This window comes from Cervus canadensis, chromosome 7, assembly GCF_019320065.1.
Source record: "Cervus canadensis isolate Bull #8, Minnesota chromosome 7, ASM1932006v1, whole genome shotgun sequence".
In the NCBI taxonomy this organism is placed as follows: Eukaryota; Metazoa; Chordata; class Mammalia; order Artiodactyla; family Cervidae; genus Cervus; species Cervus canadensis.
The window spans coordinates 47,085,279-47,102,041 of record NC_057392.1 but is presented as its reverse complement, the minus strand read 5'-3'; the positions used below and the strand labels follow the sequence as shown (position 1 = coordinate 47,102,041).

The following is a 16,763-nucleotide window of genomic DNA, read 5'->3' as shown; positions in this document are numbered from 1 at the left end:
TCCCTCCTTCTAGTCCCTGGCAATCACTAATCTACTCTGTTGCTGTGGATTTGCCTCTTCTGGACAGTTTATATGAGCAGAATCATACAATATTTTGCCTCTTTCTACTGGCTTCTTTTCACTTAGCATAATGTTTTCAAGGTTCATCCATGCTGTACCGTTAATCAGTACCTCATTTCTTTTTCTGACTGAACAGTATTTGACATAAGGATGTACCACATTTTGCTTGTTTACCTCTCAGTTGACAGTCATTTGGTCTGTCTACTTTCTGGTTTTATGAATAATGCTCCAATAAACATTCATTTATATGTTTTAGGTGAATAGATATTTCTGATTATCTTGTGTGTCTACCTAGGAGTGAGATTGCTGGGTCATATGGTTCTCTATGTTTAGCTTTCGGAGTATATAACATTTTTGAAATGACAACGTTTCAGAAATGAAAGAAAGATTAGTGGTTGCCAAAAGTTGAGGGTGGAAACAAATGGCAACTGGAAGAATTTTTGTGGTGTTAAAACTAATTGTTTGGTATTTTGATTGGTTGTTTAGAACTTAATACACACAAACACATGAATGAGTGCAAGTAAAGCTGGGGAAGTCTGAATAATATATGTAGATTGTATTGTATCAATGTTAGTATTCAGGCTGTTAGTTCTGCAGACTTTAACTAAAAGAAAATTGGGCAAAGTTTACGGTGAACCTCTGTTATTTCTTAAAACTGCAAATAAATCTACAATTATCTTGTTAAAAATTTCAGTTAATTTCTTTAAAAAAGTTAAATTTTAAGGCAAGTATTTTTTCCTATACATATTAGCTATTGAAATGTTGGAAGTATTGGTGTAGTCTGCTATAGCCCTTTGTCTTTCAGTATAAGTTCAGCATGTATTTTTAATTTTTGTTGATTAGATCTTCATTTTCTGAGCTTTATGTGTTTTTCTTTAGGTTGCAAATGCTGAAAGTTTAAATGCAATTGGTGTCTTGATATACATGGACCATAGTAACTTTCCCATTGTTAATGCAAATCTTCCAGTTTTTGGACATGTGAGTTTTTATTTCTTGACTAAATAAGTTATTGGGTTCTCCAAATTGTTGCTGGGTTCTATCTACATTAATAGCAATAGAACTGTGCCTTCCTTAAATATTTTTTTTGCCCTTGGAGAATTTTAGCAGTAAGTGAGAAGATGAATTACATGACTTTGAAACCTAATTATTACTTATTGCTAAAAATATTTTACCAATAGTACCTTGAATTAAGAATTTGACATATGCCATATAAAAACAAAAGTCATATATTATAGAGCCACTCAGACTTTCAGACTATAAATGTAGGTTATAGCCTCATACAGAATTTGAATCTTACAGGGATTTCTTGAAGAAGTGTGTGAGCTAATTATAATTACTCTTTTGTTCTACTAGGCTCATCTGGGAACAGGTGACCCTTACACACCTGGATTCCCTTCTTTCAATCACACTCAGTTTCCACCATCTCAGTCATCAGGATTGCCCAACATACCTGTCCAAACAATTTCCAGAGCTGGTGCAGAAAAGCTATTTCAGTAAGTTCTTATTTGAAAACCATCTTGCAGGGTCAAGTTTTATGATTAGGAGGAAATAATAATCTGTTGATTTGATAAAATCTTAAAACAATTGGCTGTAATTTCCCACATGTTGGGTGTTTGGGGGATGGTTAGCTGTTAATGTGATGTATATAAAAATGCAATTTTTCCTCTATAAAGTGATCTTAATAAGACATTCGATTCATTAAACTTGAAGAGTCCTCGTTCAGTCCACCCAGTGAACTTCTTGTGTAATATTGTTGGCATATCTTCTGCTTGAGTACTTCCTGTGGTTAAAGCATTTTGTTACATATGGCAACATTCAGTTATTGGAGAAGATCTGTTAGAATTTGTATTGTGCTGAAATCTTATTCCCTGGAATATCCATTAGTTCTGGATTTTCTTTTTTAGCAACAGAAGGATTTGTTTCCTTGTCTATAGATTGAATATCCTCAGTTCTCATGACAGTTTCCCAAATGCTTTATAGTTATAATTAGTCCTTCTGGATATCCTCCCTATTGTACTAGTATTCCTGTTTAAAAATAGAAACCAGGCTGGTTAGAGTACACGTCATTAATTTTCATCTTGATCTCTATATATCCCCTGGTATTGGTAGGGGATGTTAGTCTAGTTTCAAACATTCATATGAGCATTTATTTGCTATGTGACATAGAATAAGTTACTCTAACCACATTGGTGATGTTTGACGTAATTGGATAGCTGAAGTGTATTCTACTTAGCAGGATTACTGATAGCAAATGAAGAGCCATCTACATGCAAGGACTCATAGCTCAGTCGGTAAAGAATCTGCCTGCAATGCAGGAGACCCGGGTTCAATTCCTGGGTGGGGAAGATCCCCTGGAGAAGGAAATGGCAACCCACTCCAGTATTCTGGCCTGGAGAATCGCATGGACAGAGGAGCCTGGCAGGCCTACAGTCCGTGGGGTTGCAAGAGTCAGACACAACTTAGCGACTTAACCACTACTATATATGTCCATTAATAATGTGTCTAAGAGGTTTTTGTAATAGGTGATTCTTTTTTACTAAAACCAAACTTGGAATCAGCTACTTCTTCCTACTACCTGCAAGCCTTTCCTAATCTGTGAAGCCAGCCCCTTATCTTACGGGGGCTTATCCCCTTGTTCTTATGTACTGGGGAGTTAATAATGTTTTGACTTATTTATGTAAGTAGCCCTTTTTGAGCAGTCATTATTTGGATAATACATGCGGAATCAGATGCGAGGAGCTATCTAACCTAACTATAGCAGCATGAGAGTATTCTTTCATACCTGAAATAAGAATGTATACTTGCCTTGTTGGGCTTTCCTTGCGACTCAGCTGGTAGAGTCCGCCTGCAATGTGGGAGACCTGGGTTTGATCCCTGGGTTGGGAAGATCCCCTGGAGAAGGGAAAGGCTACCCACTCCAGTATTCTGTCCTGGAGAGTTCCATGGACTGTATATGTGTAGTCCATGGGGTCTCAAAGAGTTGGATGCGACTGAGTGGCTTTCACTTTCACTTTTCACTTTCACTTGCCTTGTTAGTGGAGAGTTAAACATGAGGATGTATTAATGCACCTTTATAGACAAGGACTTCATTTTTAATCCATCTTGGAGTCTGTTTAAAATGTAAATTACAACTATTCTCTGGCAGAAACACATACATCAGGTGGGATAGGTAATTAAAAATTCATTAAACTAGGAAGCAACTCATAATTTTCAAATGACTGCCTATAGATCGGAGTAAAACACAAGTGTTTGGTCACTAGTGAGTAATTTTGTGTGTTCTCTTTATTTGTCCTCTTAACCTCGAAAGTCACTGATTTTGTAAACCTAGAGGAAGTTAACAGTAACTCAGAACTCTGATCTCTACTTTCTGCTTCTAGAAATATGGAAGGAGAGTGTCCTCGTAGTTGGGGAACAGACTCTTCATGTAAGCTGGTATCCTCACAGGATAAGAATGTGAAACTTAGCGTGAACAATGTGCTGAAGGAGATAAGAATTTTAAATGTCTTTGGAGTTATTAAGGGCTTTGAAGAACCAGGTAAAGATCCTTGGGGACTTTTTGTTTGGTTTTCCTCACTAACGATGTGGCCAGAGGGAGGGAGGGCAGGAGAGCTGACTGGGCTTGGTTTCTTGAAATGCTAAACCATATCTGTCCTAAAGTGAACTAACTGTTCAAGTGTCAGCTTTAGTAGGAGGTAATAACAGCCTAGAAAGTTGACTTGCTGAACTGACCATTATGCCTAGGAAATCTCTTTTTAAGTTATTAAATAGACCAGAGGTAAGCAAATTTCTTAAGGGGGCAAATAATAAACATGTTGTAGGCCAAACAGTCTCCATTGCAACTCTTCAACTCTGCCATTGGAGTGTGAACACAGCCATGGACAATATCAATGAATGGGCACGCAGGCTATAGTTTGCCACTGTATCTGTTTGCTATCAAATAGTCGTATCATTTGGTAAGGAAAGCCCTTGGACTTCAGTGCTTACTAGACAATTAGCGAGCACAAATAAGTAGGCAGTAAGTAACCTTAATTAGTAATGTAGGAAAAGAAGATTATTATTGTCATATGAATGTTTAATCCCTTGAGTCCTAAGTCAGATCTGAAGTAAGGATGTCTTACCCTTACTACATATACTACATTTTTTATCCTTCTACTAATGTGTTTATTCTAGACTTCACTATTAGAAAACAGTTTAAAAGCTGATTGAATAATTTTTTTTTTTTTAAGATCGCTATGTTATAGTAGGGGCCCAGAGGGATGCCTGGGGTCCTGGAGCTGCAAAGTCCAGTGTAGGAACAAGTCTGCTATTGACACTTGCCCAGATACTTTCCGATATGGTCTTGAAAGGTAGAGTACAAATTTTGAGAACTTGAGCATCTATGTACTGTGCTTCTAAATGTTATAATATGCTTTGCTCATTTTTGCCTATGTTCTTATGGTTCACTTGTGCTGGGCCCTAGGACCCAAAGATTTAAGAATGTGATGGGGGTTTGTATGTGTGGGTGGGTCGGTATATTTGGCAAGTACCATCGGTAAGCCCTTCTTACATAAAATTCCTTAAAGTTTGTTTTATTTATTTTTGGCTGTGCTGGGTCTTCATTGCTGTGCAGGCTTTCTCTGTTTGAGACAAGCGGGGGCTACCCTTTGTTGCAGTGTGTAGGCTTCTTGTTGCCGTGGCTTCTCTTGTCGCAAAGCACAGGCTCTCGGACCTGGGGCTTCAGTAGCCGCAGCACATGGGCTCAGTAGTTGCGGCTCCTGGGCTTTAGACTGCAGGCTCAATAGTTGTGGCGCATGAGCTTAGCTGCTCTACAGCATGTGAGAGCTTCCTAGACCAGAGATTGAACCCAAATCTCCTGCATTGGCAGGCGGCTTCTTTACCACTGAGCCACCAGGGAATCCCTAGACCCTGAATTCTTAAGTACAAAGTAGGTTGTCTTTTGTTGTATCTGCTTTTGACTTTGAAACAGTTTTCTGTGCAGTGTCTTCATGAGTTTCTTTGAGACACTGGAAAGCATTGTATTGGGCCCTAAATTCTCTTTGACATGTGCAGAATGATACAGCAAATCTAACATGGTCCCTGAGTAATCTGTTTGAAAGCAAGCAGTGTCATACCTCTGTACTATGTTCTATAGTTTGATTATAGAATGATAATATATAAAATATAGACTATTTGATTTGTAAGTATATTGTATATGTTTATGTAAGAAAGGCTCACTTTCAAGCCTTTTTCATATGGTACTTGCCACTCTTTTATATCAACCCACCCATACATGCAAACCCCCATCACAATCTTGAATCTTTGGGTCCTAGGGCAAGTTGCAGTGCTTAACTCATATACAAAAGTAAATTAATGCAGAAAAAGATGTACCCAGGGGAGGGGGAGGAGTGGAGTGGAGGGTAGTGGCCCATAAAAGCCCCAAAGGAGCTAATCATTAATTTCTCTGAAAACTCACTCTTTCCTAAACTTAAATTTGTGAGTTTTAATTTTATCTCAAACATTTGTTTTTAAAGTAATCTGGTATTCTAAGTGACTTCTAGGCAAATTGTTTTCAAAGAAGATACTTCGGTTGTGATTTCAAATAGCTCTTGGTCTGGAAGTTATGGGACTCAAAGAATGGGGTGTAGGATGAGGTCTAGTAAGCTGGTCCCTGCTGTGTACTTAAGGTCTTATTTGCAAATGGTCTACTACTTTAAAATTTATTTCTATTTCTCCTTTTGGTTCTTTTCACTTGGGGCCTCAAAAGGAAAAGAAATAGTTTTGAATCTGTAGTCTGAAGTTTCTGATTGCATCTTAAGTCAGTTACTGACCTGTAACCTTTCCCAAGATAGAACTAACTTTTTGTTGTCTTTTAGGTCAGTTTAAACCCAGCAGAAGCATTGTCTTTGCCAGCTGGAGTGGTGGAGACTTTGGAGCTGTTGGTGCCACTGAATGGCTAGAGGTATTACCTATATCTCATCCATACACAGAATGGGCCTCCCACTTGTAATTGCTTAAGCTGTCTTCCAGAAACCATGCTCTTTTAGATTTGTTTATATCATTTTTTACCTTCATATATTTAGTTTCAATATAATCTAAACTTAAACAGAAATCCCTAATGATAGCTCTGTCGGTGATAACTGGATTAATATATACTAGTACATTCGTATTTTTCCTTTTCCAGGGATACCTTTCCTCATTGCATTTAAAGGCTTTCACTTATATTAATCTGGATAAAGCTGTTGTTGGTAAGTCTTTTCTTTAGTATCTTTTCATGATAAATTTATAAACTACTTATAAAATAGTAGACGAAAGCTTCCTAAAGCGGCACTTGTTATTTTTTACAGTCTACATTGGACATAGATAGCTAGATCAAAAGATTGACATAGCTTTCTCTTAAATAATGCATTAAGTTATACGGGTGTGGATTGCCTTTCCTAGAGCAGTGGTTCTTTACGTGGTCCCAGATCAGCAGCATCAGGATCACCTGGGCACTGTGAGAAATGCAAAATTTTAGGCCCTACCCTACACCTTTTGAACCAGAATCTGGACCATACCATCTAGCAAACTGTTAACAAGTGCTCTAGGTGATTATGACTCACTAAAGTTTGAGAACCACTAGTTATCTACTTTGGACCAGGAGGAAATAAACTATACCAATAGAATGGTACTTCTGGAGACTATTCACAACTTGCTAGATTGTGGCTTCATGGATAGAAATATAAGATGATCAAACTCCTGAAAGAGTCTGGTGTTACTAAAAATACAGATGTAGCCAGTGGATGTAGTGGACAGTAATGAAATGTCTATTTGGGGAAGAAAAAGGAAGGAATTACAATTAAACTAAATTTTATTAGTCATTATTGCTATTTTACCTTTGCAACAAAATGTATTGAATATAACAAGCTTGCTATAGCTAACAGATGACTGCCCTAACATGGGTGAACCAAAAAGTTACAAAAATACAAATCATTAACATTAAATATGCAAACTCAAGGACTGAGAGCTTCAGTTGAGTGAAATTTGGTGTTTAGCAGTCACTAAAGAGCTTGACTCCTCAACCACTTTTTTGTCTACTTAATAAAGAGGGATAGTTATTGTATATGCCATTGATCTAGGTTATTGTCCTCCTGTTTGCCTAGTAGTTTTAGCTGTAGAAGTAGCAGTGTGCAAATTGCTTGACTAAAGAAGGAGCGATGTTAAAGTAATCTCTTTGCAGGTACTACCAATTTCAAAGTTTCTGCCAGCCCACTGTTGTATTCACTTATTGAGAAAATCATGAAAGATGTGAGTATATCCTTCATTATGAAAGGGTAATGAAAGTTAGACAATAATAGGATGACAAACATTTATATTTAACTGTATAGATGTCTATGAGGGTTGTCTAGAATCAGAATGTTAAGGAAGGTTTAAATGAACTTGAACCATACCTGAGACTTAAATAAGAAGGCCAGATGAAATACCCATTGAATAAAAACAGACATGTGAATGACTATAGTTTTGAATGAGCAGGGAAAAAGCATATAATATATTGGAGTGATTAAAGCTGGAGACAAATAAGGGTCGAGGAACTTGACCTCGCTCCCATGGGAAACTAGGGAGTTACTACAGGGTCTCCCGGCAGGGTAGTAATGTGTTTGCAGGTTAGGCTGGCAGTAGTATAAAATGTGTTAAAAGGAAGAAACTAGATAGTAGGCAGAACATAAAGGCTAGAAAGGTCTGTTAAAACTGGGTGAAGCCCCCTTTAAAATATTAAAAAGGAAAACTTTTTCTCATAACTAAAAGAACTAACAGCACAAGCCTAGAAGGAATAACTTCAGAAATTATGGATTGTTTTAACTGTCTTAAAGAAATTTGTTTCAAGAAGATACAATAAAAAATTTAATGTTTTAAATAAATGTTTATAGAGAAAAATGTTAGTGACTAGTCTGAATGAATAAATCCAGAAAGGTTCATTTTAATCATAATTTATTTTACAGGTGAAACATCCACTTACTGGGTTGTCTCTGTATCGGGACAGCAACTGGATCAGCAAAGTGTAAGTTGAGAAAGGTGAATGAATAGCTAACAGGAAAGCAGGGTCACTCAATAAATAGCACCTACTATATCCATTAGAGGTTTAAACATAACCTAGCATTGAGTTTACCTGTACCTGGAGAGATTCACTTTAAGAATTTACTTGAGGGTAGGATAGGGGTGCATGTAGCATAGTCTGTTCTTTAGAAAACTTTCTAAAGACATTTTTGGCTCTTCTTGCAGGAAGAAACTTTCTTTGGATAATGCTGCTTTCCCTTTCCTTGCATATTCTGGCATCCCAGCAGTCTCTTTTTGTTTTTGTGAGGTAAGTCTGAAGAATGCTACAGCATTATATCTTAGATCTTCTTTGGTCAGTTTTGAGACCAAGTTTCTTAGAATGCTTAGTATGTATTGAGAAATTATATATGTGCCGTTACTGCAGTCTTCCTTGTCAGTCTTAACATAGAATTTTAGTCCCAGCTTAGTTAGCATTTGAGTTTATTTGCTAAAACTCCTTCAGTTATATATGATGACTTTTAGTAACAAGGCTGTCTATTGGACAGTGCAAGTATAGAATATTTCCTTCAAAGTTCTACTGGATAATGCTGTTCTTGATGCCGGTTGAAATATGATTGTAGATGTTTGTCCCGAGATGTTAGTTAGTCTCTTAGGCAGGGATTATAGATAAAAGCATGGAAAAAAAAAAAAGCGAGTTTTTTAAGGGATAGAACTTGAACTGACCAAGCTGTTGGAAAACCAAGATTGGCTTGGTACAAGAGCCAATTAGAAGAGACTGAAAACCAGGCAGACTAAAAATGATGAAGGCCTCTGTGTTGGAGTTGAAAAACCAGCTCTGTAGCAGGTTCTTCCAAGGTATGAAGAGATCCCAGAGTTCGTACAGGGGTTCAGGGTAGAAACTGTTGACTTTGGCATCAAATTGTTGACCCAGTAGAGGCCAGGTCCTTACTAGACTTGTTCCCACTGGGTGTTTTAGCCTGGGATTAGGACAGAAAAAGTGAGGAAGTGATGCAAGATGTGGATTTAGAGATTATCATAGCTGGAATTCCCCTAACCTTCTGCTAGATTAACAGTATGAATGGTATTGAAATATTAGGTCATGATGTCTAGTACTCTAGGAAGAACTGAGTGTCAGGTCCCAGGGTTGAGGAAATTTGTGAATGATTTCTGTTGACCTTCAGAAGTCTTTTTTTTTAAAGCTGTTCAGAGGTATAGGTAATCCCTACACAAATAACACACACATACTTATACAGATATGTATGTAACACATACAGATAAGCATGTACAGTCTGAAAGTTAAGGACTGGGGTCAAACCAAAGGATTGCCAATGAGATTGTCACCAAGGATAGTGGTCGAGTTGAAGAAATAGTTACTAAAGTTGTCCGGTGAGACAAGTAGAGAGTTCTTGTGAGTGTTGAACAGTCTCTTCAGAAAGGTGCCATGAGTGAATGAAAGCTGCATGATGAGAAAGAAGGTACATTTTTGGCTAAAAGTAACACTTTATATTGAAAGTACATTTCAGGCATGCTCTCCTCTTCCCTCATGCCAAACTTCTCAGGGAAATAAGAACAAGGATACAACCTGTTGTGGCTACGAATCCGTTCAGGGTCTGTGATGTGATAGAACAGGGATTCAGTACAGCTTAGGAGAAAGTAAAATCATTCCAGGAGTAGGTTAGGTTCAGAGGAACAAGCAAAAGCAGTATCTTCTTAAAGTAGTGGATAGGAGATAAAGTTGGAGTAGGACTATATTAGAAGCCAAGGAATTATAGTTACTGTTACCTTGATGGGGGAAACTAGAATGTGAAGCCCTAGTCTTATAACACACCTTTGTTCTCCAGGACACAGATTACCCTTATTTGGGCACCCCCATGGACACCTATGAGACACTGGGCGGAGAAGTCCCTCAGTTGAACAGAGTGGCGCGGGCAGCAGCGGAAGTGGCCGGTCAGCTTGTGATTAAACTTACCCATGATGTTGAGCTGAACCTGAACTATGAGATGTATAATGACGAAATACTTCGGTTTGTGAAGGAAATGAACCTATTCAGAGCAGACATAAGAGTAAGCACTAATTAAATCAGGTTCCTACTGGTAAAGTATCAAACAGTTTGAAGAATACTGTTTAGCTATTCCTGGGGAGCAGGACAGGTAGCCAAAGTATGTTTTAAAGTGCACTGAAGTATAATTTTGCGTAGAATCCGTAACTCACTTGAGAGGAAGCTCAGAGACTGCAGTACATAGGACAGACCACAGCAGGTGTTTCAGAATCTACAACAGTGTTATTTCATTCATCTGAAACAATTCTCTCATTCATGTATTCCTAGCACCCCATAAAGAGGCTGGGTGTAAACCATATGAAGATCTCAACTATGAACTTTTGAGTTTGGGCCACAAATACTTTTCAGAAATCACATGGGTGGAGAGAGGAACATAGCCAGTGGGTTTATTTAGTGTTGATCCTTTGTGTCGAATATTCAAACTTTTGATAAAACCAAATTAATATTAATGAGTGACTTATAGTACCAGATGTCAATTCAACAGATCCCTTAAAGTAAATCACTGATAACTGAATCTTAATTATAAGGATTGGCTTTCTTGAAACTTGAAATTAATTCTAACTGATCAGAAACTGGGACGTAAGAATGGATAATAGTACTATTTGCTGAGCTTAAATATGAGTACGTTACTTAGTTTATAGAGCCTGGAACCTGTACAGGATGCTTGTATCTAGCTGACTTGAGCTTGTTTGTGAGTCTCACCCCCTTTTATCAGAATCATTTCAGTTAATACACCTAAATTTGAAAGGTATGTAGAATAACACCCTTAGAAATATAATGTCTAATAGTGACTTTCATGTCTTTCTGTCTCAGGATATGGGTCTGAATATGCAGTGGCTGTATTCTGCTCGTGGAGACTTCTTCCGTGCTACATCTAGACTAACAACGGATTATAAGAATGCTGAGAAAACGGACAGATCTGTGATGAGGGAAATCAATGACCGTATCATGAAAGTATGTAATCCTTAGAAAAGGAGGAATTCAAGTTTGTTCATTTCTAATTGGTAACTCTTGTGTTTCTAAAAAGTAGATTTTATAATTCTAGGAGCCTGGAATCCTTTCCCACTTTAGAATTCAGCACACATTTTAAAAAGATCTAAAGCTAGTATATCTAAACTGAAAATACAGAAGACATTTGACCTAATATTAGTTTTTTTAGGCTTAAAACCATTTTAAAGAAAGGATCGTTAATGATTTTCATCTGTCATTTTCTCTATATTTCTGTTTAATTCAGCCCTTAGCTGCTTTATTATAGTGGAAACTTATAAAGCTTCCGTATGTAGGCTCCAACCAAAAAACAAACAAAAAGCAACCCAGTGCAGTTAGAGTTTACAAAGGAATTGACAGCTTTCCTTACAGTTTTAACATCAGTAGCTTGGTTCTCGACATTCTTAAAATTCAGGGAAATTTAAACATTGAAGTGAGAGAATGATGGTTGTTTTACTATATCAGATCATTTGCTCACGACAAAAGTTGTAGCATTGTGTAAGGTCTATGTTTTGTTTTCGTAGGTGGAGTATCACTTCCTCTCACCCTATGTATCTCCAAGAGAGTTTCCTTTCCGACACATCTTCTGGGGCGCTGGCTCTCACACTCTGTCAGCTTTACTGGAGCACTTGAAGCTGCGTAAGAAAAACAGTGATGCTTTTAATCAAACACTGTTGGAAAACCAGTTGGCTCTAGCAACTTGGACTATTCAGGGAGCTGCAAATGCCCTCTCTGGGGACATTTGGGACATTGACAACGAATTTTAAATGTGACACGCATAACTTATACGAAAACATCAGGGTAGTGTGGTTTCTAGACTTGTATTGGTTATGCTAAATTTTCAGTAGGGCTAAAAAACTAATATTAAAATTCTACCCAATCTTGGTACTACTAGATGTTGGTCTTTAGGCAGCAGCTTTTAATACAGGGTAGGTACTTGCATTTCAAGTTAAATTGAATAATTTTAAAAAATGTTCACAATAGAATATTTTCTCTGATTATCTCTAGAATTTTTAGTGCTTTGTAATGGTAACTGCCTCTTTCCTGTCATAGTTCTGAAAAAGTCAGAACCAGTTATTTGAACTATTGGTCTAAATCCTAAGGACGTGAGCTGGTTATCTTTTGAGCTGGAGGAAGGTGATAGGTGGTGGCTTAGAGTGATCCTCCATCTTCATTTGATGCTAGACAGACACCAGGCTGTAAGGCTTTACTCTCCATGTGGGGTCTCTGTCTTCTGTAAGGATTTAGCTGGTTTCCACCTCTGAAAGTGGAACAGTTCACTTTCAGAAGAGATGGGACATGTTTTCTTGCCAATGAGGTCTGAAATAGAGGGCCTTCAGCTGCATAAAATGACGTTCAACTGTTTATCACAGGAGTAAGGCCTTAATGTGGCAACCTCAAGATTATCTATGAAAAGAGGAGACCAGAAAGCCAAAGACCTAGTATATTTTCTTTTCCTCTGTCCCTTGTCCCATAAACCTTCGTTAGTTTTTTGTTTTCACTTATTCCAAGGTATTTTGAAAGAGAACCAGGTTTTAGATGTTTAATTTCAAACTCAGTTTGTCAGACTTTAGAGAATACACTGCCAAATTTTGGCCAAAGTGTTAATTTTTTGGAAAAGCTTCCTGTCATTTTGGCACTGAGATATTTATTGTTTATTTATCAGTGACAGAGTTCACTATAAATGGTGGTTTGTTTTTTTTTATAGAAGATAATTATCGGAAGCAGTGCCTTCCATAATTATGACAGTTATACTGTCGTTTTTTTTTTTTTTAAATAAAAGCAGCATCTGCTAATAAAACCCAACAGATACTGGAAGTTTTGCACTTGTGGTCAACACTTAAGGGTGTTAGAAAACAACCGCAAGCCAAATAAAATTATAAAGCTCAGTCTTGAGAATTAAATTTAATTAGTGGTTGCTAATCAAGTTAAACTTCTATTTAGCTAACCAGATTAAAAATGGCAGTTCTTCTAAATGCAGTGAATTGTGACCAAGTTATAAGTTAATGTCACTTAAAAGCTGTGATTGTATTCATAAATGGAAAACTTTACAGTTCAATTTATCCAAAATGTAACTTCAATTTGAATTTTGCAAAATTTCCAGTACCTTTGTCACAAACCTAACTCACATTATCGGGAGCAGTGTCTTCCATAATGTATAAAGAACATGGTAGTTTTTGCCTACCACAGTGTCTATATCGGAGACAGTGATCTCCATATGTTACACTAAGGGTGTACGTAATTATCGGGAACAGTGTTTCCCATAATTTTCTTCATGCAATGACATCTTCAAAGCTTGAAGATCGTTAGTATCTAACATGTATTCCCAACTCCCTATAATTCTCTTTTAGTTTTAGTTGCAGAAACATTTTGTGGTCATTAAGCATTTGGTGGATAACTTCAACCACTGTAAAATAAACTTCCTTCCTTCAGAGGTCTTTGTTTTTAAACCTAATGTTGTATTTTGTTATATCTGTGGTTTCTCCAGGTCTTCTGTTAGGCAGGATAGTAGCATACATTTATAATGTTTGCTGTTGTCAAATGAATTTAACTTTATCCCCTTATTTGCATGTTATCTCCTATAAATTTAGTTCACACAAGTTTGAATCCAGAATTAACCTTTTAGCTTAAAGCAGTAGAAACTTGTACAAGAATTTGAGGGGGAGGGGGGACTGCAGGGTAGGGGGAGGTAAAGTTTGCTAAAGGGTCTTTGATCACGTCTCCCCAACCATTAGTATTTGGTGGTTATAAGTTAAATGTAGACATGAACAAGTAAGTTTGAGACCACATCTGTTAGGACTTTATTTTCTACTCAGTCATTTTTATTATAAACCTGATAATCAGCTGTTTGTTCTAAGACAGTTCAATACTTACTGTCACCTAAAAAAAAGTTCATAGGGTAATCTTAAAATTCTTAAACTTAGTGTCATTTATGTAAATTAAAATAGATCTAGTAATACAGCCTCACTGATTTGACTATTCAGTCTGTTTCAGTCTTCCAGTGTTTTATCTTGAACTGATACTTAGTGTAAGTAAAAAGGTCAGAGTTGGGATTCCTGGTTTGAGTATCACGCTTTGTCATTTTAATGAAAGTTCAGTGACTTCAAGGCGTATTATGAATAACGGGTATACATTTTACAGCAGTAAATTTCTTCAGAAAATTTTTCTGTAGTTAGGTTTAAGTTATTTACAATCAAACAAGTCATTATGTGGTAAGGGGCTTAATATTCCTGAAAGAAATGGATATCTGACTAATGCCAACCAGCTGGTCAGATTTTTTTCTGGTTTTAGATGTCACATGTATTTTGAAGGTAAAAGGATAAAATGAGTGAGCTTTGTCATGATTCACTATTCTAGAACTTGCATGACCTTTATTGTGTTTCTTCTGGAATGTTCTTGAAATTTTAGTTTACTATAGATAGCTTATTAGACTTGCCAACTTACTGCTCAGCTGTATCTTTGTGAACAAGTGATATGCCCTTACAATTGTATACAATCTGGTATGTGCAACAATGTGGAGATTCCTCAAATGATTTAAATAAAATGCTTGAACACTGAGTTGTCATTTTTAATAGATTTCACTTAGGTTCCCAGTAAAACTGAGCGGAAATTACAGAGTTCCCATATATTCCCTGCCTGCACACCACCCCCATCCCAGTTTCTCCGACTATCAATATCCTAGGAGTGTCCCACCCCCACCAAGTACATTTGTTACAATCAGTGAATCTATCTTGACACATCATTATCCTCCAGAGTCCATAGTTTACATTAGGATTCACTCTTGGTGGTTTACATTCTATGGGTTTGGACAGATGTATAATGATGAATGTATCATAGTAAAATACAGGATAATGCTGCTGCCCTGAATATCCTGTTCTGCCTCTTCAGCTTCCCTTCCCGGTAACCCCTGGCAACCACTGATAATTTTTAGTGTCTCCATAGTTTTGCCTATTTCAGAATGGCATGTATTGGGTTGGCCAAAAAGTTCATTCAGGTTTTTCCATTACATCTTAGGGAATCATACAGTTGGCCAAAAAGTTCATCCAGGTTTTTCCATTACATCTTAGGGAATCATACAGTTCATTCAATGTAGCTTTTTCAGATTGGCTTATTTCAGTTAGTAATATGCATTTAAGTTTCCTCTATGTCTTTTCATAGCTTGATAGCTTGTTTATTTTTAGTGCTGAATAATATTCCATTGTGTGGTGTAACAGTTTATTTCTCCATTCACCTACCAAAGAACATCTTTGTTGCTTCAAATTTTGGCAATTATGAATAAAGACGTGTACAGGTGTTTATGTGGACATTAATTTTTCAGTTCATTTGGGTAAATACCACGGAATGCAATTGCTGGATCATATGGTAAGAGTATCTTTTTGTAAGAAACTTCTAAAATGTCTTCCCAAGTTACTGTACCATTTTGCACTCCCACCAGCAGAGAATGAGAATTCTGTTATGTCACATCCTAGGCAGCATTTGGTGGTGTCAAGTGTTTTGGATTTTGGCCATTCTAGTAGGTGTGTAGTGGTGTTTCATTTTAATTTGTAATTCCCCAATGACAAGATGTTGAGCATCTTTTCATGTTTTCATTTACCAAGTGTTTATCTTTGAAGTGTCTATTCAGATCTTTTACTCCTATTTTAAGCAGGTTGTCTGTTCTCTTATTGAGTTTTAAGATTTTTTTTTTTTGGTATATTTTAGATAACAGTCCTTTATTAGATATTTTTCCCCAGTTTGTGATTGTCTTTTCATTCTCTTGAAAGTAACTTTGCGGAGCAAAAGTTTTTAATTTTAATGTCCAGCTTAATCAATTATTTCTTTCATGTATCATCAAACCCATCTAGATTTTCCCCTATATTATCTTCTAGGAGTTTTATAGTTTTCCATATAAAGGATTTTTGTAAAGAATATATGGTTTGTTCATTTTTTTGCATGTGGATGTCCAATTGGTCATTGGTTTTCATTAAGGACACTCTTAACAGGTTACATCATTTGCAAGTATTTTTTCCCATTCTGTAGGTTGTCTTTTTGTTTTAGATTAATTTTCAAATATATACAAACAACTCATACAACTCAAAATCAAACAAACAACCCAATCAAAAAAAATGCACAGAAGATCTAAATAGACATTTCTCTGAATAAGACATACAGATGGCCAAAAGGCACATGAAATGATAGTCAACATCTCTAATTATTAGAGAAATGCAAATCAAAACTACAATGGGGTATCACCTCACATCAGTCAGAATGGTCATCATCAAAAAGTCTACAAATAATAAATGCTGGAGAGGGTATGAAGAAAAGGGAACCCTCCTAGACTGTTGGTGGGAATGTAAATTGGTGCAGCCACTGGAGAATACTACAAAGGTTCTTTTAAAAACTAAAAACAGCTACCATATGATCCAGCAATTCTACTTCTGGGCATATATCCAGAAAAAAAAATGCAATTCAAAATGCACCCCAGTGTTCATAGCCACACTAATTATAGTAGCCAAGACATGGAAGCAACTTACATGTCCATCAACAGATGAATGGATAAAGAGGTGGTATATATACAATGGAATATTACTCACCCATTAAAAAGTGCCATTTGCAGCAACATGGGTGAACCTGGAGGTTATCATACTAAGTGAAGTCAGTTAGAAAG

General features: G+C 36.8%; 1 protein-coding gene across 4 annotated transcripts in view; it reads left to right on the top strand.

Annotated features, from left to right (window-relative positions):
• TFRC (transferrin receptor) overlaps positions 1 to 14,674 on the top strand; it is a 137,286-nt gene extending 122,612 nt beyond the window's left edge. For all 4 annotated transcript variants that reach the window (XM_043473243.1, XM_043473241.1, XM_043473242.1 and 1 more), the window contains 12 exons: positions 940 to 1,038; positions 1,414 to 1,553; positions 3,438 to 3,595; positions 4,287 to 4,406; positions 5,913 to 5,998; positions 6,221 to 6,284; positions 7,256 to 7,323; positions 8,016 to 8,074; positions 8,296 to 8,377; positions 9,912 to 10,133; positions 10,943 to 11,083; positions 11,641 to 14,674. In XM_043473243.1, the coding sequence (XP_043329178.1) occupies positions 940 to 1,038; positions 1,414 to 1,553; positions 3,438 to 3,595; positions 4,287 to 4,406; positions 5,913 to 5,998; positions 6,221 to 6,284; positions 7,256 to 7,323; positions 8,016 to 8,074; positions 8,296 to 8,377; positions 9,912 to 10,133; positions 10,943 to 11,083; positions 11,641 to 11,883 (1,482 nt within the window). In that variant the 3' untranslated portion in view covers positions 11,884 to 14,674. The remainder of the gene's footprint in view (positions 1 to 939; positions 1,039 to 1,413; positions 1,554 to 3,437; positions 3,596 to 4,286; positions 4,407 to 5,912; positions 5,999 to 6,220; positions 6,285 to 7,255; positions 7,324 to 8,015; positions 8,075 to 8,295; positions 8,378 to 9,911; positions 10,134 to 10,942; positions 11,084 to 11,640) is intronic.
• The last annotated feature ends 2,089 nt before the right edge of the window (positions 14,675 to 16,763 follow it).